The 22,173-nt window shown below is 38.9% G+C and overlaps 1 protein-coding gene across 4 annotated transcripts in view; it reads right to left on the reverse strand.

Moving 5' to 3' along the window:
* BRWD1 (bromodomain and WD repeat domain containing 1) overlaps window positions 1-22,173 on the reverse strand; it is a 162,539-nt gene that overhangs the window by 134,963 nt on the left and 5,403 nt on the right. For 3 of the 4 annotated variants that reach the window (XM_027770963.1, XM_006146293.3, XM_027770964.1), the window contains exons 5-8: window positions 11,405-11,555; window positions 9,253-9,351; window positions 8,786-8,946; window positions 6,926-7,147 (exon numbers count right to left, since the gene is read on the reverse strand). In XM_027770963.1, the coding sequence (XP_027626764.1) occupies window positions 6,926-7,147; window positions 8,786-8,946; window positions 9,253-9,351; window positions 11,405-11,555 (633 nt within the window). Of the gene's footprint in view, window positions 1-6,925; window positions 7,148-8,785; window positions 8,947-9,252; window positions 9,352-11,404; window positions 11,556-22,173 lie in introns of those variants that run through there. The other variant, XM_027770965.1, reaches the window with a different exon arrangement.

A 22,173-nucleotide genomic window follows, 5' to 3' on the forward strand; every position in this document is an offset into this window, starting at 1 on the left:
TTTTTTTCTTTTTTTTTTTTTTTTTAAGAGAGATTTTTTTTTTTTCTCTATAGGGCCCGTACACTTGCCAGAGGACTGAGAGAGAGAGAGAGTGAAAAATCAACCCCTGGGGGGGATGGCTATACCACAATCCCTTTTCCATTTTCCTGTCAGTATTCTGGGCATGCACATATTCATTTCTGGCGTGAGTTTCAAGTCATCAACTATGCATGAGACCAGCACCTATACCACAGCACCACCTGCTGATGTGAACAGGAGTTCTTAATGTATCCTGAATCTCTGCTTTGTTATTAAAGAACATATTAATGGGACCAGCAGGTGGGGTGGTGTTTAAGAGTACTGGACTCCTACATGGCTGACAGAGGTTCAAGTCCAGGACAGGTGGCTTACTTTCTCACTTTCTCTTTCTCTCTTCCTTTCTCTCTCTGTCCATCTCTTGTCAGATTAAAGTTGAGTAAAATAATTCTTTAAAAAAACGCCATATTGAGGGACCAGCAGTTAGCGCAATGGCTATGTCGCTGGACTCCCACGTAGTCGACCGTGGTTCGAGTCCCGGACCCGGTGGCTTAAACTCACGCCGGGTGCGTGTGCGTGCGTGCCCAAGATCCTGAGAGGAGAGTGGAGGAGAAGGGATTGCGGCGTGGCCATCCCCCCTGGGGGGGGTGATTTCCTGCTGTCTCTCTGTCTCTCTCTGTCTGTCTGGCGAGCACACGCGCCCTATAGCAAAAACCTCTCAAAAAAAAAAAAAAAAGCCATATTATTCAAAGGTAATCTGCCCCCCTATTAACTGTTACATGTAAATGTTTCCTTTTCATATGCACATTCTAGACAAGCTATTGTCTGTGGAGGGAAATGTAAAATTCTCTTTAAAAATTCACCATATTAACCATTTTAAAGTCAACAATTCAGTAGTGGTTAGTACATTCGCAATGTGCAAACATCATCATTATCCAGTTCCTGAGCTATTATTTCATAAGGTAAACTGCAAATTGTTTAGGCTTTTCATCCTCTTGTTTTTTGGAGGCTGTTTTTGGCAGTATTTGCTATACGGAGTGTACATTTGCCAGCAAGAGATAAAGTGAGAAAGCAATCCCTGGAGGAAATGGCCACACCACAATCCCTGTTCTTCCATCTCCTCAGCATTTTGGGCGCACACGTACACGGCTTGATCTTCAGGCCTCCAGGTCCAGGACTCAAGTCACACAGTCAGCCATGTGGGATCTAGTGCTTTAACCTCTATGCCAACTACTGGCCCCTGGGATTTTTATAGTAGGCAACTGAACTTTCAGAAAATGAGAATTCTATCTTTTTCTTTCCAATATTTTATATATTTTAGCTCTTTCCCACCTAGCAGTACTTGCTATGATAATGTAGAACAGTTATAGTAGCAGTGTTCTGTTTGTTTTCCTTAAACTTTTTGGGTTTGGTTTTTGACAGAAGGCACATCCACTCACCAGAGAGAGAGGGAAAAAAACCACCCCAATGTGTGGCATGATCATGCCACAATCCCTTCTCCATTTCTCCAGCCTTTCAGGATTTGGGGCATACATGCCCATCATGTTTCTTAAGCTGTCAGAAGCAGGATCTGAACCATGCAGTTGGTCATATGGGATCTGGCTTCCTTAACCATCAGGCCACAGTATCCCAAACATCTTTACACCTGTTTAATCTATGTAAAACTTGTAATAATAGTACATTACGCACTCATATGCCAGACACCAAAATTCACTAATGGTTAATAGTTTGCCACACCTGTCTCTTGATGTAGCAATCAGTATTAATGAAGATATAACCATTTGGTACGTTGTACGTAAAATTGTCAGTATGTATCCTTTAACAACATCTTCCTCCATAACTTTAATAGTTATTAACACTTAAGAAATTCAATACTGATACAATACTATTATCTAGTACACATTCTGTATTTCAACTTCCCTAACTTGTCAAACATCCATTTTTTAGTTTTTCTGTCCTAGAACCAGAACCCAGACCAACACTCACACTGCATTATGCTTGCCACATTCTCTGAGGTTCTATAAGGAACCGTTTTCTCACTTTTTTTGTCCTTCTTGAAAAAGTATATGATATTTGTTGTGCAGACTGTCAATTTGGATTTGTCTACTTCCTCATGAAATTCAGATAAACATTTTTGACAGAAATATCAAATAGATGAAAAATATTGCTAACTATAGATTCAATGCATTTCATAGTTAGACATCTCAAATTCTCTTCTTCTATCAGTCTTGATTAGTGTTTTCCTGAGTATTCACTTTCAATTCTCTTGCTTATAATATTCTCTTTTATGTCTGAAGGACCTGTACTGACATTCCTTTTACAAATCTGACTAATGGGTCATTTGTTAATATTTCTTTTTTATTCCCCTATTAATCTGTCTTTTACCAATATTTTTAGTCTTTCAAGAAATTTTAGCTGTTGGGACCAGCAGTTAGTGTAATGGCTATGTCGCTGGACTCCCACATAGTCAACTGTGGTTTGAGACTCGGATCTGGCAGCCTAAAACACACTGGGCACGTGTGTTTTAGAGAAGAGAATAGAAAAGGGATTACGGTGTGGCCATCTCCCCTGGGGAGTGATATTTTACTTTCTGTCTGTCTCTGTCTCTCTGGTGAACACACGCACCCTATAGCAAAAAATCTCTTTAAAAAATAAGTTACTTCCCAGGTCAGGTCCCAAGTTGGTAAAGGGAGCCAGATTCCACACTGCCAACTGTGCAGGAGATAAATCTTGGTCCCGGGTGACTTGAAAAACACACCAGGCACCCACATGCATGCTTGTCCAAAAATCCCAACACACTGGAGAAATGGAGGGGCCCACAGGTGATATGACGGTTAAGGCACTGGACTCCCACATTGCCGACTGTGGTTCAACTCCTGGACCTGCTGGCTTGCTTTCTCAATTTCTCTCTCTCTGGTCAAATTTTTTAAAATAAATTAATAAAAATTTTTTTAAAAAGAGAGAATGGATAAATGGAGGCGAACACACTGTGGCATGAACAAACCCACCAGTGTGTGTGTGTGGGTCCTCCACCCCAACCCCCACATGCACATGAGCCCTTTGACAATTTTTCTAAAAACATTATTTGCCTTAAAAAGCCTATATACCTGATATTAGTATAACTATACTCATCTTTTTTAGTTTATGTCTACACGGTAATTTATTGCTTTCAACCTCTCGGCTTCTGCAAAACCTTATATAAAAGATAAAACATGGGCCAGCAGATGGTATAGTGGTTATTTTGCAACTCCCACATTGCCAACCATGGTTCATGTCCCAGACCCAGCAGTTTGAAATTGAAACTGGGTGCCTGTGTGCGTGCCCAAAATCCCAGGAGGAGAATGGAGAAAGGACTGTGGATAGCTATCCCCCTTGGGAGGTGATTCTCACTTTCTGTCTCTCTAGTGAGTGCATACACTCTACAGCAAAAATCTCTCTCAAAAAGGAGGATAAAACATACACCCAAGTTCCATCTTCCAGCTAAATCTGAAATCTCTGTCTCTTATTTGGACCATTTCAAGCATTTACAAAAAACACTTATGCTTATGGGGCCAGCAGGTGACATGGTGATTAAGGGCGCTGGACTTCCACAAGGCCAACTGTGGTTTGAGTCCTGGACCTAGTAGCTTGTTTTCTTTCTTTCCCTCCCTCCTTCCTTCTCTCTCTCTCTGTCTCTCTCTGATCAAGTTACAATTTCTTAATTAATTAAAGTTAAATAGAATAATTCTTTAAAAAAAAAAAAAAAAAAACTTTATGCTTATACCAACATGTGACCATATCCTAGTATCACTGCAATAATGTTACATTCGTTGTTTCTTTTTTACTACTCTCTTGCCTTCTACTTTTATCTTTTTTAAATAAGTCCATATTTCCTGCCTCTATGACCCTGGTAGTTTTGTATTCTCTTATCCTTTCAACTGCTTAGAAATGCTAAAGATTATGGAATACATCTTCATCTTAAAGTTTAACATAAACCTTGGCATAGTAGTTAAGGAGGCTGGATCTCACATGGCCAAGTGCACAGCTCAAGTGCTTGAAAAACCCCTGAGGCTCACGCACATAAATACCCAAAATCCCAAGAGGAAAATGGAGGTGATGGGATTGTGGCATTGCCATCCTCCCTAGGAGGGTGACCACTGCTCTTTTATTTTCTGTGTGTGTGAAGCACACACACCCCATAGCAAAAAATAATAATAATAAAACATAAAAATCCTCAACAACCTACCATAAACTTGTACTTTCAACTTCTCAAATAATGCAAAGATCTTAGAATAGTAAAATAATCTCCTCCTAACATATATGCTATTGTTTAATTTTGGACATATTTTAAACCCCGGAAGATGTCATGCTTGTTTTATAGTCAACCTTTATTTCCACTTATCCATATATCTATTTATGGTAGTTTGCTGTAGGCACTTGTACTCACCAGAGAGAGAAATGGGGAGAGGGTAAGTGAGAAATCACCCTCCAGGAGGGGTGGCCATACTGTAATCCCTTCTCAAATCTCCTCTCAGGATTTTGGACAGGCACATACATACCCAGCATGATTATTTATTTAATCTTATTTATTCATTCATTTACTTTAATTTGATCAGAGAGACACAGAGAGAGAGAGAGAGAAGTAAAGTGAGAAAGCAAGCCACCAGGTCCAGGACTCGAACCATGGTCAGCCATGTGGGACAGTCCAGCCGCTTAACCACCACACCACCTGCTGGTCCTGCATCATTTTCAAGCTGCTGGGTCCAGGACTTAAACCATGCAGTCACATGGGATCCAGCCCCCTTAACCAATGTGCCAACTGCTGGCCTGTACCTTCTTACATTTCCATGCTTCTGCCTGGAATCACATCCCCTCTCCACCTGAAGAATACTATTGGGTCAGCCAATCGAATGGTGGTTAAGGAACCTGGACCCCACGTGACCAACCACATAGTTCGGCCCTGGTAGCTTGAAATACACACTTAACCTCTGTGTGCATGGTCCAAAATCCTGAAAAGACAGAGAAATGGAAGAATAGATACCTGTCTAAAATGCATTTACTGCACTTTTATTCTTCAATAACATTTTCAACAAAGTCAGAATGCTTGAATGGTAGTTATTTTCTAGTAACACTTTTAAAATACTACTCATATAGGACAAGCAGATAACATAATGGTTATGTCACTGGACTCCCACATAGTTGACCTTGGTTCAAGTCCTGGATCCAGTGGCTTAAAACTCACTCTGGGCAAGTGTGCATACATGCCCAAGACACCAAGAGAAGGGACTGTGGCATGGCCATCCCCTCCAGTGATGATTTCTCACTTTCTGTCTTTCTCTGTCTCTGTCTCTCTGGTGAGCTCACATGCCCTATAGTGAAAGTCTCTCCTCTTAAAAAAAAAAAAAATACTAATTTGGGCCAGACTGTGATATAATGGTTTAAGTGGTTGGAGCCCACATAGCTGACTATGCAGTTTAATACACCTGGCAGTTTTAGATACACACTGTGCACATGTGCATGCATGCCCAAGATTCAAAACAAAGGAAGAAATTCAGAAGAGATTGCAGTGTGACCAGTGTCCCCCCCCCGTGGGGGGGGGGGGGGTTGATTTTCATTTTTACTCCCCCGCCATCCCCATCCCCTGCATTCCCCCTTGAGTGTACACAGGCCTCTGGCAAAATTTTTTTAAAAAAATTAAATATATAGTGACCAGTAGATTGTATAGTGGTTATGGCACTGTGCTCCTACATAGTCTACCGTGGTTTGAATCCTGAACTTGATGGCTCTATACTTATGCCTGGCATGTGTGCATTCATACCCAAAATCCTGATAGAATGAAGGAGAAGGGACTGTAGTGTGGCCATGCCCCCCTGGGGGGTGATTTCTTGCTTTTCTGTCTCTATCTGGCAAGCACACACGCCCTAAAGCAAAAACTCTCCAAAAATAAATATATATATACACACACACACACACACACACACAAACCCTTTGTCTGCAAACTTTCACTTTTTCAATCTGAGTAACTAGCCCAGTCTTATCACTGCTCTTCTATTTTTCCCTCTACAAAAATTTTGTCTTTGATTTGTAAAGTTTTATTGTGATATTTTAATTAGTTGTAATTTTCTGCACATTCAACCCAGTTCCTTCAACAAAGAAACTGCAAGGGAATTTTTTAAAAATTGATCAAGGAGGTAAATTTATGTTTTCCGTTTGTTTTGTTTTAATCTATAGCTACTAGTTACAAGGCACAGGCTTTTTTTTGCTTCTAATTCAAATAAACAAAATTTTGCCATTTAGAGACAAATAGAAATTTACACATCAAAACTGTGTGACAATGTTATAGTTTGTTTTTTTAAGGGAGTAAAAGAAATATATATTGAAATACTTGTAGGTGAAATGATATGAAATCTACAATGTGCTTTAAATACAAGGTGAAAGGGTTTAAATACAAGGCTATGGGTTCATAGGTCCACAAGGATTTGTTACACTACTCTGTCTACTTTGCTTATGGTTCAAATTATCCTCCACGTACTACGAAAAAAGGTCCACAAGGATTTGTTACACTTCTCTGTCTACTTTGTTTATGGTTCAAATTATCCTCCACGTACTATGAAATAAATTGTTTAATATTTCAGAAAAATTTAACTTATCAAAATCCACAAGTACTAGAGCAGAAAATAATTAATCTAACACCAGTTTGAAACTGATACTCACCCAGTTAAACCATAAACCTCAAAGAAGCAAAAGTCATCCATGAAGGCTTCACATAAAACTCTACTATGTGAGTTATTTATTATAGCACCCTTAAATATGAATAATTCCTCTTGCTGTGCTAAATTTAAAACGGATCACATATTTACTAAATCTCTCTTAATTCCAAAAAGAGTTTTAAAGGAAAAGATGACAATATTTATCAAAGCTGGAAGTTTACCTGTAAAGATGTAATTGATCCTGTATGTCCGTGGAGAACAGCAACTGGGGCACAAGTTCTCAAGCACCACACTCTAATGATTTTATCACAGCTCCCTGCAGCAATCATCGTATTCTCATAGTTTACTGCCATATCTGAAATTTCTGCAGAATGACCTCTTAATGTGGATAATAGACGGCCATTATGTGTTGACCAAATCTTAACCAAACAATCATCTGAGCCCTAAGAAAAAAATACACCCAAAAACAATGTTAGTACAGTTAAGTCTCTCAAATTATTTAAAAGAATACCTATTGCATGCCACCCAAATTAAGTATCTATTATTCTTCCTCTTCCCAAATGCAGAATAATCTACAAATTTTGACTGTTATGGTCAGAACTTTATGATATAATAGTGTTTTTCTTCAAAGCAAAGAAGTCTATAGAAAAATGCTGTGAAATGTCATTTCGATGGGTCAGAGAACATTATAAACACCCATCTCCATGGGTTCCACAACTGGGAATTCAATAAACTACAGATCAAAAATGTTCCATTGTTGTTGATATGCACTATTTACCAGAGCTATGAGGGTTGCATCTGTGCTGGACATGTACAGACTTTTTATCATTATCCTTGAAACGATACAGTTTAAAAACTATTTCCACATCATTGATATTGCATTACATAGTGTAAGTAATCTAGAGATAATATAAAGTATATAGGAGGATATTCATAGGTATATGCAAATACTACGTGACTTGAGCATTTGCCAAAATAATGGACAACTGTAGAGTTTTTCCCAAAATTCTCTGCCAACTAAAAACTCAAAGTTCATGGCTCACCTCCATCAATTAACAATGAATGGTTAAATGATAAGAGTAACTTGAGCTAAATAACTGCTGAGTATTATAGGCAGAGAAATAAGATTATATGGCAATTCCCCAAAAATACTGAGAATAGCAGTCTTGTTATAAAGGACTAAAACAAAAGTTTTATATTATTAACCAGCACCCATTCATTCAACAAACATTTGTGCATCTACTCTGAATCTCTTATGTACAAACTGAAACTTCCCAGTCATTCAAGTTTAAAAAAAAAAATTAAAATAGTAAATCAAATCTGAAATATTTTCATATAGGTTTATAATTCAACACCAAAAGGTTATCTTATACTTAAGTCTATTTTCCTGGAATGGTGATTAGTCAATGTGAGAAAGAATCACCTGGAGAGGCTGTGGTGATATTTTTTGTTTGTTTTGTTTCTAATTTGGGGGGATTTTGGTTAATACATATACTTAGACTAATAATTAATTTTGGGACCAGCAGATGGTGTAATGGCTACATGGCTGAACTCCCATGTAGTCAACTGTGGTTCAAGTCCCGGACCCGGTGGCTTAAATTCATGCTGGGCGCCGGTGCATGCATACCCAAGATCCCAAGAGGAGAATGGAGGAGAAGGGATTGCAGCGTGGCCATCCCCACTGGGCAGTGATTTTTCACTTTCTGTCCCTCTGTCTTTCTGGCGAGCACATGTGCCCTATAGTGAAAACCTCTCCCTACCCCCCCAAAAAATTAATTAATTTGTTAAGTCGAGAATGAGCTCAAATATTAGGTACATGTGTTTTTAAGAATCCTTAATGATCATGTATAAAAACCATTATTCTAAATCAATGTTTCTCTACACAAAACATAATACTATCTGCAGTTCAATCACTTGGGGTACCAACTACACTTATAAATTCATAGGCCCTACAAGATCTGAGTTCAAATTTCTAAGAATGAGACACATAAACCTTAGGTCTTAGAAAATTTCCAAGATGATTCTGAAGCATACCAAAGTGCTCCAGGTACAATCAAATTGAGTTTAAAATGTTAACTCACTGTAAAGATTCTATGTCCTGTCCTATCAAATGCTACACAGTAAACAGCAGATAGATGTCCGAGAATCCTCCTGTGCATTTTTATATGCTGATACATAGTTCCTGGAAATGCTGTACTGAAAGTGGAACACCCTGTGAGCTGTTTTCCTCGATGTATCTCCACTAGGAAATAAAAATAAACAAAAATGGTTAAGGGGTAGCCAGTAGGTAAAAAGCTAAGAAAAACTCCCAAACAATTCAAGAGGGCCACAGAATCTATGTTCAAGAAATTGTAAAGTCTCAAGACTTACTATGATAAGACTGTTACTTATTAAATTTTATTAATAAGAAAACTAGAAATGTGATACTTGTTACTACTGAAACAATAAAACTTATCAGTGTTTCCCTTAAAATTTTAATATAACATTTATAGTTTGTCAAGAAATTCAAAGAATGGCTTGGGGCACCTCAAAGGCCAACCTCACTCACCAAGGTTTGGTGGGGAACCATAATTCACCGGCATTTCAGGAGGTCTTCCTCTATGAAGAGCAGCAAAGGCAGAGCCCTTCCAAACTGTGTGCCTGCAGTCTTTAAAATGAATTTTAGACACACATAAAATCTTGAAAGTTAACCCCCCCAAAAATTTTATAGAATACTTACGTATATTGCAATAAACTGTTTATTCAAAGTTTTACCAACTAAAATACTTTAACAGAAAAGACCTGGAGGTTTATTAGACTACTTCTGAAGGGAAAAAAAAAATTAAGACATCTCAGATACAGCAGCAACAACAACTAACATTTGTGTAGCACTTTACAATTGACAAAGTGCTTTCCACATACATGATCTCATTGAATCCTCACAACAACCCTGTGAGGTAGGTATTTTCGCCAGTTTACAAGTGAGGTAACTGAGGCTCAAAGGTTCCAGGACCTTTAAAATGATCCACTGCAAATGATTAGTAAAGATGGACTTATAAAACCAGATCATTTGACTCTAAGTTCTATTTAATGGCAAATAAGTATTTTTCAATGCAGAATTATATCATACAACAGTAAAGATAAAAGATCTTAATAACGACTGGTCCAACTTTTTAAAAATGGAAACTTGTGTAAGGAAAATTTAACTTTTTGACTTGTATGAAAATTCTTGACTTAAATGTTATAATTAACTTGTCCAGCTTTAAAGTTAATTTGGCTAATACTGCCAAGACCTTAGTCTCCTTAAAAAGTATTGACAAAACTAAAATAACTTTAATTGTCCTGGTATTAGGATCACAGATAATCCTTTACAGAAGAGCACATATATAAGATCTGTAAGTCTGAACACTAATTCTAAAGTTCTATCCCTCCTTGACTTACCAAGAAATGCACTAAGAAAAAATGCCTGCCTTCTCTAGGAGACAGCAGTACAACACAGGAGAAGTCATGCTGTGCTACAAACAGCTTAACAACTTAAAGAGGAAGGGAGGGAAGCATCATAGGAAAACCTCTACTGAGCCTCGGGTGCCCCAAACTAACAGGCATATTTCATTTTACATGAATGGATTCATTAGCACTATCATGACCAAAAGCAGTTACAAGGCATCCTCTTGTGGCACTAGTACAAAACAGAGAAATATGGCCCCTACCCTAGGGCAAGCTTGCTGAAGTCTTTTCTAAAGTGGGCTGGTTCTAAAGCAGTGCTCATCACAAAACAACATTGAGCTTGACACAAGAAAACAAAGGAAAATAGGCTACCCAAGTAACTGCTACATTACAACCTAAAATAGAGTAATTACAAATAGGGAAGAAGGACATTTCCTGATTAGAGCCACAGTGTGGCAAGGCTATAGAGCACAAAGAAACAACTACTACAGCTGTCAAACCAGTCGCATAGAACCAAGAGGGAAGGCTGCTCTTTCTCAGTCAAACTTTATACCAGTGGTGCATCTAAGAGGTAGGTTGCATCACATCAACAAAAAAACTTAGCAAAAAGTAATCACGGGTGAACTTGATGTATGCTAAGGATCAGGAGGACCAACAATCTTGCCCATTAGCAGTTTAGCCACGTGCATACATTGATCATATCACATACATATACTTAGTCTAAGTCATTTATACCAAGCTAACAGAAAAAAATAGCAATTCCAAACATTTCGCTAGCACAAAACTTTGCAAAAAAATTTGGTTAAAAAAAAAAAAAAACCATGCAATTTTACATTTTTGGTGCTTGTTTTCAAATGCTACTAAATTTTGAGTATCACTTACCCTTACGAAAGGGCTTTCAAAAATCTTAATATCAAGTGAAATACTTCTACTATTTAAAGAGTTTATTAGACACATACAATTACATTCAATGAAGTTGTAAGTGAGCTACAAAATGGAAAATTAAGAACTCACATTGATAAAACTTCAAACACATCTCAGAATAAATTCAAGCTTTTTTAGCTTAACATCTATATCTTTATCATTTTTTAAATGCAGAAAACCCATTAAACACTTAAGTAATAAAATGTTCTATGCTAAATGCAGAGAATATTGTAGTCCACAGCATGAGTTATAGTTACATATCACCTTTCTTCCACAATGCTCACATTACTTCACAATTATAATAATTAAGCTATTAATACAAAGCAGAACACTTCTTCAAATTAAGGTACCTTTTGCTGTACGTAGCAAAGACTGCCTTCCCGCACCAAGTAAAGACGTGACTCTTGAAATACTGGGTGGAATTTCTTTATCCAACATAGGGCCGATGCGCTGGCAGATTTGCAACAGATGATCAGGAGCCACATGCTTATTGGACAACACCTGGTTGGAAAGCAAGTTTTAATAACAACACTGTTTACACTAATGTCATAAAATAATAAATACTTAGGGATAAATCTGAAAAAACATGTGAAGTGGGACCAGCAGTTGGCGGAATGGCTATGTGGCTGAACTTCTATGTAGCCAACCACAGTTTGCGTCCCGGACCTGGTGGCTTAAACTCATGCTGGCCACATGTGTGTGCGTGCCCAAGATCCCGAGAGGAGAATGGAGGAGAAGGGACTGCGGTGTGGCCATCCCTCCCGGGGGGTGACTTCTCACTTTCTATCTCTCTCTATCTCTATCTCTCTGTCTTTCTGGCAAGCGCCTGCGTCCTATAGCAAAAACCTCCCCCAAAAAAAAAAAAAAAAATGTGAAGTCACACTGAAAACTATAAAACAGAGAAAAATTTTAAAAAGATTCAAAAGAACAATAAATTGGCCCATATATTCAAACTCATCTCAATCAAAACTCCAGTAGGATTTTTTTGTAGAAATTAACAATTTTATTCTGAAATTTACATGCAAATGGAAACAACTTAGACAAGTCAAAGTTTTTTAAAAGAACAAAAACAATACTTCAAGACTTGTTATGAAGCTAAAGTACATAAAACAGCAAGATACTGGTATATAGGCAGAAAGATCAACATGGACCAAAGGATCCAGAAGTAGACTACACGTCTACACAAATGATTTTTCTACAATAGACTACACGTCTACACAAATGATTTTTCTACAAAAGTACAAAAGCAATTCACTGGAGAAAAGACGAAACAGATGGCACTGGAAAAACTGGATATACATTTGCCAAATATAACAATAAATGAATTCAGAGTGATACCATGCATTATAAACAAAAATTATCTCAATGTGGATCCCCTAGAACTTAAAACCATAAAATGCCTAAAACAAAACACTGGAGAAAATCTTTATGACCTACAGCTATGCTACAATTTCTGATATGACACGAATGCACAATCCAAAAAAGTACAAACTGGACTTCATCAAAACTAACAAGTTCTATTCAAAAGACACTCTCAGGAGAATAAAAATACAACCATAGGCTATAACAAAATATTCACAAAGTATATATCGTATGAAAAACTTATATCAGAATATGTAAAGAACTTTGAAACTTGACACCCAGTGTTTTTAAATGGGCAAAAGGAACATAAGCTTCACCATAAAAGCATAATAACAATAGCAAACCCATGAAAAGACATTCAGTATCTTTATTCTCACTTTCTGTCTCTCTGTCTTTCTGGCGAATGCACATGCCCTATAGCAAAAACCTCTCCAAAAAAACACAAAAGACATACAGCCTGACTAATTAGAAAGTTATGGAGAGGGGACCAGCAGTTAGCGTAATGGCCATGTTGCTGGACTCCCACGTAGTTGATCATGGTTCAAGTCCTGAACCCAGTGGCTTAAAACTCATGCCGGGAACGTGTGAGTGCATGCCCAAGATCTCGAGAGGAGAATGGAGGAGAAGGGATTGTGGCGTGGCCATCCCCTGCTGTGGGGTGATCTCTCGCTTTCTGTCTCTCTGTCTCGCTGGCGAGCACATGTGCCCTGTAGCAAAAAAAAAAAAAAAAGCTATGGGAGAAAGCAGTCTTTTCTGTAAAGTTTAGGAGACTAAAATCAGGATCTTCTAGTAGTATTAATATTTAGTATTTGTCCTATATATTTGACCTTTAGCTTTCTCCCATATTTTAAGCTGCATTGAGTCACCATGTAATGGAAAATCTAGTAATTACATCACATTTCTATATAATAAACACAATAATGAAACAAAGAGGGTCTTATATAAAAAATTTGGCATCTTTCATAAGTAATTATCCTCAGATTCTAATGAGATGAATGTTTTCAACCTCTTTTCTAAGGTTTTCAAAGAAGTGACAGTTGGGGACCAGCAGGTGGCAGTGGTTAACATGCTGGACTCTCACATGGCCACTCAGGTTTGAGTCCCAGACCTGGTGGCTTGCTTTCTTACTTTCCTTCTCTCTGTATGTCTGTCTTCCTCTGGCCAAATTAAAATAAATAAATGAATAGGGTGTGGTGGTGCCCACACTACGAATAAATGAATGGTAAAATGAATGAATGAATAAAAAATTTAAACAAATAAATGAATGAATGAAGTGACAGCTAGTCCAGCCTCAAGGGCACAGGTGGTAGCATATTGAACTACAATACTGGAAGCCACATGGTCAACTATGGGTTCAGATCCCACATTGGTCCGAAAACATGCTGTGTATTTCATGCAAGATCCTGAAAGGCTGGAGGGATGGGAAAGGGTATCACAGTGTAACAAGGCCTTGGAATGTGTATGTATGTGTGCATGCATACCTTTCACATGTATATGCACTCTGTCATGATAAATGAAAAAAAAAATCAAATAAAAGCACTGTACTTGGGTCAGGAGGTGACGTGATAGTTAAGACAGCTGTATCCCACATGGCCAACTGCACGGTTTGAGTCCTGGACCCGGGAGGTTGAAGAACACACCAGTCACATGCATATGTATGCCCAAAATCGAGAAAGGAAGAAAGAACTGCAGCAGGACCATCCCCTTGTAAGGGATGCTTTCTCACTTTCCCTCTGTCTGTCTTTCCCACAAGCACAGACACCCTATGGAAAAATTTTTAAAAAATAGTAACAACCAGAGCTAAAAGGTGGTATGACGTAAAGGTGCTAGATGCCACATGGCCGACTCCACAGTTTGAGTCCCAGATACAGTGGCTTGAAACTCATGCTGGGCACATGTGTGCCCAAAATTCTGAGAGCAGAATGGAAGAGAAGGGATTGCAGTGTGGCCATCTTCCCATTGGGTGATTTCTCACTTTCAGTCTCTATCTTTCCAGCAAGCCCACATGCCCTACTGGCCAAAAAAAAAGAAATCACTTTAAGAAAAAAAGAAAGGTGGCAACTGTATTACAAAGTACAGACATCTCAGCAATTTCACTAGAGCCCAAATTCCAAACTCTGCTGGAAAGGAAAGGGAAATCTTGATCCTGCTCTCAAAACATGGAAAGACAGAGATGAATTGAATGCAATAAAGACCAGAGCCATTTGGTTATGGATTACTTTAACCCAGACCCACACACTATCAGCTTCGGAGGGAAAAAAAAAAAAAAAATAGCACATTTTGAAAATTCGTTACATAAAAGTAAAATATAATACTAGTCCAAATGACAGGAGAGGGACAACTTTTTAATTTATTTGCTTGAGAAGTGATAAAGAGGCCAGCAGATGGCGTAATGGCTATGTCACTGGACTCCTATATAGTCGACCGTGGTTCAAGTCCTGGACCCAGTGGCTTAAACTCACACCAGGCACATGTGCATGCATGCCCAAGATCCCAACAGGAGAATGGAGGAGAAGGGATTGCGGCATGGCCATCCCCCTGGGGAGTAATTTCTCACTTTCTGTCTCTCTGGCTCTCTAGAATTTCTAGAGAGCACACGTGCCCTATAGCAAAAACCTCTCAAAAAATAAAAAAAAAAAAGAGACAGAGACATGATAAAGAAACTAATTTAGAGCAAATGGTAATAATGCATATTATAATCTCTAGAAAAAAAACCTAAAATAGCATATAATAAAAAATAAATGGAATATTTAATATAAAAGAAAGTGAGAGAGATAAGAAAACAGGTATCTTATAAAACAAATTACATTTAAGTACTTATATTAAATACAAATGATCTAGCACAACCAAAACAATATATAATAAAACTATACACGGATCCAGCAGGTGACACTGTGGGTAAGGCAGCTGGACTCTCATGTGGCTGGCTGGATTCTCATGTGGCTGACTGTGGCTCGAGTCCTGGACCTGGTGGGTTGCTTTCTCATTTTCCTTCTCTCTCTCTGGTCAATTTCAAAAATAAATAAATAAATAAATAAAATAATGGCAATGAATAAAACTAAAAAAATAATTCTTTAAAACAAACTATATGCTGCAGCCTACAGGTAGCACAGAGGTAGTGGTACTGGATCCCATGTAGCCAACTGCATGTTCAAGCCCCAGAACCTGTGGCTGGAGAAACATGCCAGGCACATGTGTGTGCATGCCCAAAATCTCAAAAGGAGAATAGAGAAGGGACTGCAGCATGAGCATTCCCACTGGGGAGTTTTTTGCTTTCCCTCTCTGTCTCTGTGTTCTATAAGTACACAAGCTCTGTAACAAAAAATAAAAACTGCACACCACATCCAAGAGATACACTTTAAAAATGAAAATACAGGCCAATAGCAGTGGCACAGCAGTAACACAACACTGTGACATTGGACCCACATAAGGAAGTCCCCAGTTCACATCCAGAGGTCTACCCATACACACCAAGCACATGCAAGCCCATGATCTGGGCTGGCTGGGCTGGGGGCAAATTGCTGCATGAGGACGCTGTTGGTCCTCTATTTCTCTCTCTCACACGTGTTATCTTCTCTCATCACTCTCATGGAAAAAATGAGTAATCATTTTCAAGAAATGAGAACACAGAAAGACTAAAAGGCAAAAAAAAAAAAAAAAAGGTATACTGTACCACAGCTAATCAAAAGAATGCTGGTGTGGGGCCAGCAGGTGGCGTGGTGGTTAAAGGTGCTGGACTCCCACATGGCTGACCTCGGTTTAAGTCCCGTACCTGGCAGCTCACCTTCTCACTTTCCCTCCTCTCTCTCTCTCTCTCACTCACTCACTCACTCTCACTTGTACTGTCACTCTGCCCCTCTCTAGTCAAATTTAAATAAGTAAAATTAAATTTTAAAAAAATTATAAAAAAGAAAAAAGAATGCTGGTGTCATTTTATTAGTGTGAGGCAAGTAGACTTTAAGGGAGCAAGCATGAGAGATTAAAAAAGGCCTCTCCTGGAACCAGCAGATGACATAATGGTTATGCTGCTGGACTCCCACAGAGTTGACCATGGTTCCAATACTGGACCTGACAGCTTAAAACTCACGCTGGGTGCATATGCATGCATGCCCAAAATCCTGAGATGATAATGGAGAAGAGACTGTGGCATGGCCAGCATCCAGGGGGGTTTCTCGCTTTCTGTCTCTTTGTCTCTCCGGCGAACACATGCACCCTATAGCAAAAATTTCTCTACAAATGAAAATAAAATTTTAAGAAGGCTTCCCCTAATTTTAAAAAAAGGGTTGCAAGCCAGCCAGGAGGCATGGTAGTTAAGGCAGCTGGACCCTATACGGCCAACTACAAGGACACATATGACCACCCAAAATCCTGAGAACAGAGAAGGGACTGCAGTGTGGTCATCACCCCCGGGGTTATGTCTTCTCTCTTTCACTATTTACCCTCTCTCTCTCTCCCTTTGACAAGCACACACACAGAAAGTTACTTTTTAAATTTATTAAAAATTTATAAAAATGTGGTTTCTTTTTAATTTTATTCAAACTAAAAATGGAGGATTTCTTCAGGCAGCACAGAAGTAAAACTCAACATTCTTAGGAGACCAACCAGGGCCAGCAGATGGTGTAATGGTTAAGGTGCTGGACTTACACATGGCAACCAGGTTCTAGTCATGGACTCAGTAGCTTGAAAATCACACTAGGTCCATGTGCATACATGGCCACTGCCCCTGGCGGGAGGGTGATTTCTCATTTTCCCTATTACTGCCTCTCTCTGGTCAGCACACACTCCCTACAGCAAAAACCTTTCAACAACAACAACAAAAAAAGAGATGGACCAACATAGGAAGATTCCAGGTGGTTGTCTACAGACTTCCCTGGATACTCCAGACACACACTATGACTGGGGCCGGCAGAACCTGAGGATAGCAGCATCAAGACCTGTTGGGGGTGCTGTCTCTCTCACTCATAGAATAAACATTTTTAAAAGAAGGAGGGGGTATTTCGATTCAATAAATTTGTATTTACCTAATAACATCTATTCAAAATAACTAAAGAGAAAAGGGGAGGGAGCTAGAGAGAACTACACAATCATAGAGATTTTTTCAGAAAACCAATACGACAGGTTGGTAAAATAAATGTAAGGATATAGACAATGCAAAAGGAAAAGTCATGCCACTTTTCCTCAGATGCAAGTGTTATGATAGGTATGCCAGTGGAAACAATTAACTATTCTCTTTTAAAGTAGTACAGCCGAGGTCAAGAGACTCTCAGACCACCACCAGAGATTCTTACTCTTTATCTACTCCAAAGTGTAGTAATCCATAAAAGGATAAACTTATGTTTCATTCATTGGGTAGTCAGCATTCATAAAAAGACTTTATAGAAATAGAAATTAAAAGGGAAAGCTACACAATTACATCTTTTCTTTTTCTTTTCTTTTTTTTTTTTTTTGGAGAGATTTTCACTATAGGGCACGTGCGCTCACCAGACAGACAGAGACATAGAAACAGAAAGCGAGAAATCACCCCCCAGGGGGGATGGTCATGCCGCAATCCCTTCTCCTCCATTCTCCTCTCGGGATCTTGGGCATGCACGCACACATGCCCGGCGTGAGTTTTAGGCCACCAGGTCCGGGACGTGAATCGTGGTCGACTACGTGGGAGTCCAGCGACATAGCCATTACGCTAACTGCTGGTTCCCCACAATTACATCTTGTCTATCAATATCATTAATAATAAACACTACCAATCATTAAAATATGGTAGGCACTATTGAATCATTTTTTCCCAAAAACTTCTTTAACAATCCTTGATACTATTATTATCTTCATTATATAGCTCAAGAGACTAAAGTACCGATTAAGTAACTGCCTAACATTAGAACACATAGAGCCAACCTAGTGATAAAGGGAGTCAGATCCCACATAGCCAACCAAAAGTAGTTCAAAGCCCAGTTCTCAATGGCTTATAAAACATGGAGGAGGGAAGGAGGCATCCAGAATGTATGCACCCTCTGTAAATTAAAAAAAAAAAAAAAATCCAAAAAGCAGCACAGGGAAGGTTCTAATTTCTATACTTCCACACCACTAGAATATAATTTGTCATTACACTGCCATGATCATTAAGTGTCTCCAATTTATCAATGATGAAACACCAATACATGACAGACTCTACAGATGAAAGAAATTGACTACACTTACAATGAAAGATCTACAGACTCCCACAAGGGGGAAAAAATAAAAAACAGTAATGCAAAAGAGAGAATTATTTTAAATGGCTAAATAAGTAGCCTTACCATAAATAAGGCACAACCAGAGCAGACCTATGGCTTGGCACAGAAAAATGGATCTTACATGGTGGACCGCAGTTTGAGTCAAAGACCTAACAACTTGAAAAACATCCCAGGTACATGTGCATGCATACCCAAAATCTAAAAAGGATGGAGAAATAGGGAGAAGGGATTGTGGCATTACCATACTCCACTGGTGATTCTTTTTTCCTGAGTGTACACACCCTTTAGCAATAAAAAAAAAAAAGAGAGAGCGCTCAATCTGCAACTAAAATAGAGTCTACTATCTGGCAAATGCACTCAAATTCCAAGTTTGGTCTATAATCTTTTGTTGTTGTTTAAGGTGTTGGCATAGGATGTGTGCACTTGCCAGAGACAGTGAGAATGAGAGGGAAAGTGAAAATTACCTCCAGGGGATGGCCACACCAGGATCCCTTCTCCATTCTCCTGGGATTTGGGGCATGCACGCACATAAGCCCAGTGTAATTTTCAAGCAGCCAGGTGTGGGACTCCAACTGCTGTTGGTTATGCAGCAGTCCAACACCATAACCACCAAGCTACCTGCTGGTCCCGGCCTATAATCTTTTATCACAACCTGATTATTTAATCCAAAAGATTATTCAAGATAGTAATACTGCTCTCCTCTTGGTTCAAGGAGTTAATTCATGATCCAAGAAGGCTGACAAATAAGAAATAACAAAGAGAACAAAGTATAGAAACATTTACTCAAGTTAAAGCTACTCTGACACAGAAACAAGTTTTACCATTACTGAATTACTTTTCTTCATGTCTGATAGGGTAAAAAAGAATAATTTACTAAATGAATTTCAAATATTCTAAGAGTTAAGTCCTTACAAAGATCATTCTTAGATTTGTCTAAGTTCATGTCAAGGTGATTAAAAGAATCACTTACTTGTAAATGTAGTAAGAAATGCCCAAGGAAATCTGATTATGTAAGTGGTATTACATATTTTAAGATTAAATTCTCAATTAAGAATTAAGCATTAATTTAAAACAAAATACATGTTTCTACTAAATTACTATATTTGTAAGATTTGCTACTGAAAGTTTAAACAAGATTACTTATCATTCTAATAAAGTGATTTTTTTAAAAAAAAAACCTGTATGAATGACAATGAATCCCTAATGATATAATAGCAGGATCTTCAGTTAAGGAAACGGCTGGTGTACAAAAATGCATCTGGGGACCAGCAGTTAGTGTAATGGCTATGTCGCTGAACTCCCATGTAGTCAACTGCGGTTCGAGTCCTGGACCCGGTGGCTTAAACTCACGCCAGGCACGTGTGCGTGCATGCCCAAGATCCCAAGAGGAGACTGGAGGAGGAAGGATTGTGGCCTGGCCATCCCCCCTAGAGGGTGATTTCTCGCTTTGTCTCTCTGTCTCTGTCTTTCTGGAGAGCGCACATGTCCTATACCAAAAACCTCTCAAAAAAACAAAAAACAAACAAACAAACAAAGGCATCTGTAAGTCTATTTACAATCTCTTTACCTCTTAAATAAGCTCCTTCTTTATTTCCCTATTAAATAAGCTCCTTCTTTACAAGCCCACTTCTTCCCAATTTTCATGTCCAATTCTACAGTTCTATTTCCTTCTTCTCTGTATATCATGAGGATCCAAGTTCAATTCTATAAATTTAGTTAGACCCAACAGTTAATACTGGGTTAGCTATTCAAAGTCTCAGTTCTTCTTGGGACCTACACATGGTGTAATGGTTCCATCACTAGACCCCCACATAGTTGACCACAGTTCGAGTCCTAGACCTAATGGCTTAAAACTCATATAGGCATGTGTGCACACATGCCCAAAATCTCAAAAGACTGAAGAGATTGTGGCATGATCACCACCACGAGGGGTTGATTTCTCTGTCTCTGGCAAGCACACACACCCTAAACCAAAAATTAAAAAAAAAAAAACTCATACCAGACATGTGTGCGTGCATGCCCAAAATCCCAAAAGGAGAACTGAAGGAACTGTGCCATGGCCATCCTACCAGGGGGTGATTTCTCACACTCTGTCTCTCTCATCTCCCTGGCAAGTACACATACCCCATAGCAAAAAACTCTCTATTAAAAAAAAAAAAATCAGAAAATCAACAGGTGGCATGGTGGTAAGGCGCTGGACACTCCCACATGGCTGACCATATTCAAGTCCTGGACTTGGTAGCTTCCTTTCTCGTTTTGGCCATCCTACCAGGGGGTGATTTCTCACACTCTGTCTCTCTCATCTCCCTGGCAAGTACACATACCCCATAGCAAAAAACTCTCTATTAAAAAAAAAAAAATCAGAAAATCAACAGGTGGCATGGTGGTAAGGCGCTGGACACTCCCACATGGCTGACCATATTCAAGTCCTGGACTTGGTAGCTTCCTTTCTCGTTTTCTCTCTCTCTCTGGTCAAAGTAAAATGAATGAATGAATAAATAAAATTAAATAATTATTTTTAAAAAATAAAAAACTCAGGACTGGCAGGTGGCATGGTGGTTAAGGCACTGGACTCTCACATGGCCAACCACAGCTTGAAGCCTGAACCTGGTAGCTTGCTTTCTCACTTTGCTGCCCTCTCTGGTCATTTTTTTTTTTTACTTAATTTTATTTATTTATTCATTCACTTATTTATTTCAATATGACCAGAGAGGGATAGAGTGAGAGAGAGAGAAAGCAAGGTGCTAGGTCCGGGACTTGAACCACAGTTGGTCATGTGGGAGTCCAGCATTCTTAACCACCAAGTCACCTGCCAGCCCCATCCCTGGTCAAATTTTTTAAAATAATAAATAAAATGGGAGGGAAAAAAAAAAATTCATGCCAGGTGCATATGCGTATGTGCTCAAAATCCCAAAAGAATGGACTGTGGCATGGCCATCCTCCCCTGGGGGGGTGATTTCTCACTTTCTGTCTTTCAGGCAAGCAATACACACCCTGTAGCAAAAATCTTTCTAAAAAAAAAAAACAGAAAAGAAAAAGAAAGAAAAAAACTCAATTCTTCAAAGAAGCTAAAATACTACTGCTCTCAAATGTGGACTGGAATAACAACAAGGTCACAAGTCTAAGATAAATTGCAGTTTTATAAACAGTGACCTTAGAATCACCTGAAAAGCTTTTAAAAGGCTTTGTGGTGGTACCCAGGCCCACTTGAAAGATTCTGATTTAACTTGTCTAGAGCATGCTCTGGGTTCTAAGAGTTCATTAAGTTCCCTAGATGATTCTAATCTGAGGATAAACACCTAACAAAAAGGAGGACCACCAATGAAATGATGGCTCAGGATGACAGATTCCTCATCCCAGCTGAGCTGATTGGTTTGAGTATCAGGCCTGACAGCTCGAAAAAAAACACTCAGAATGTGTGTGAGTGCTCAAAATTCCAGAAGAATGGAGAAGGGATTGCAGTGTGGCCATTCTCCTGAGAAGTGCTTTCTCACTTTCCCTCCCTCTCTCTCTCTCTCTCTCTCTCTCTC

This window comes from Tupaia chinensis, unplaced genomic scaffold, assembly GCF_000334495.1.
Source record: "Tupaia chinensis unplaced genomic scaffold, TupChi_1.0 Scaffold000175_1, whole genome shotgun sequence".
NCBI lineage: Eukaryota > Metazoa > Chordata > Mammalia > Scandentia > Tupaiidae > Tupaia > Tupaia belangeri.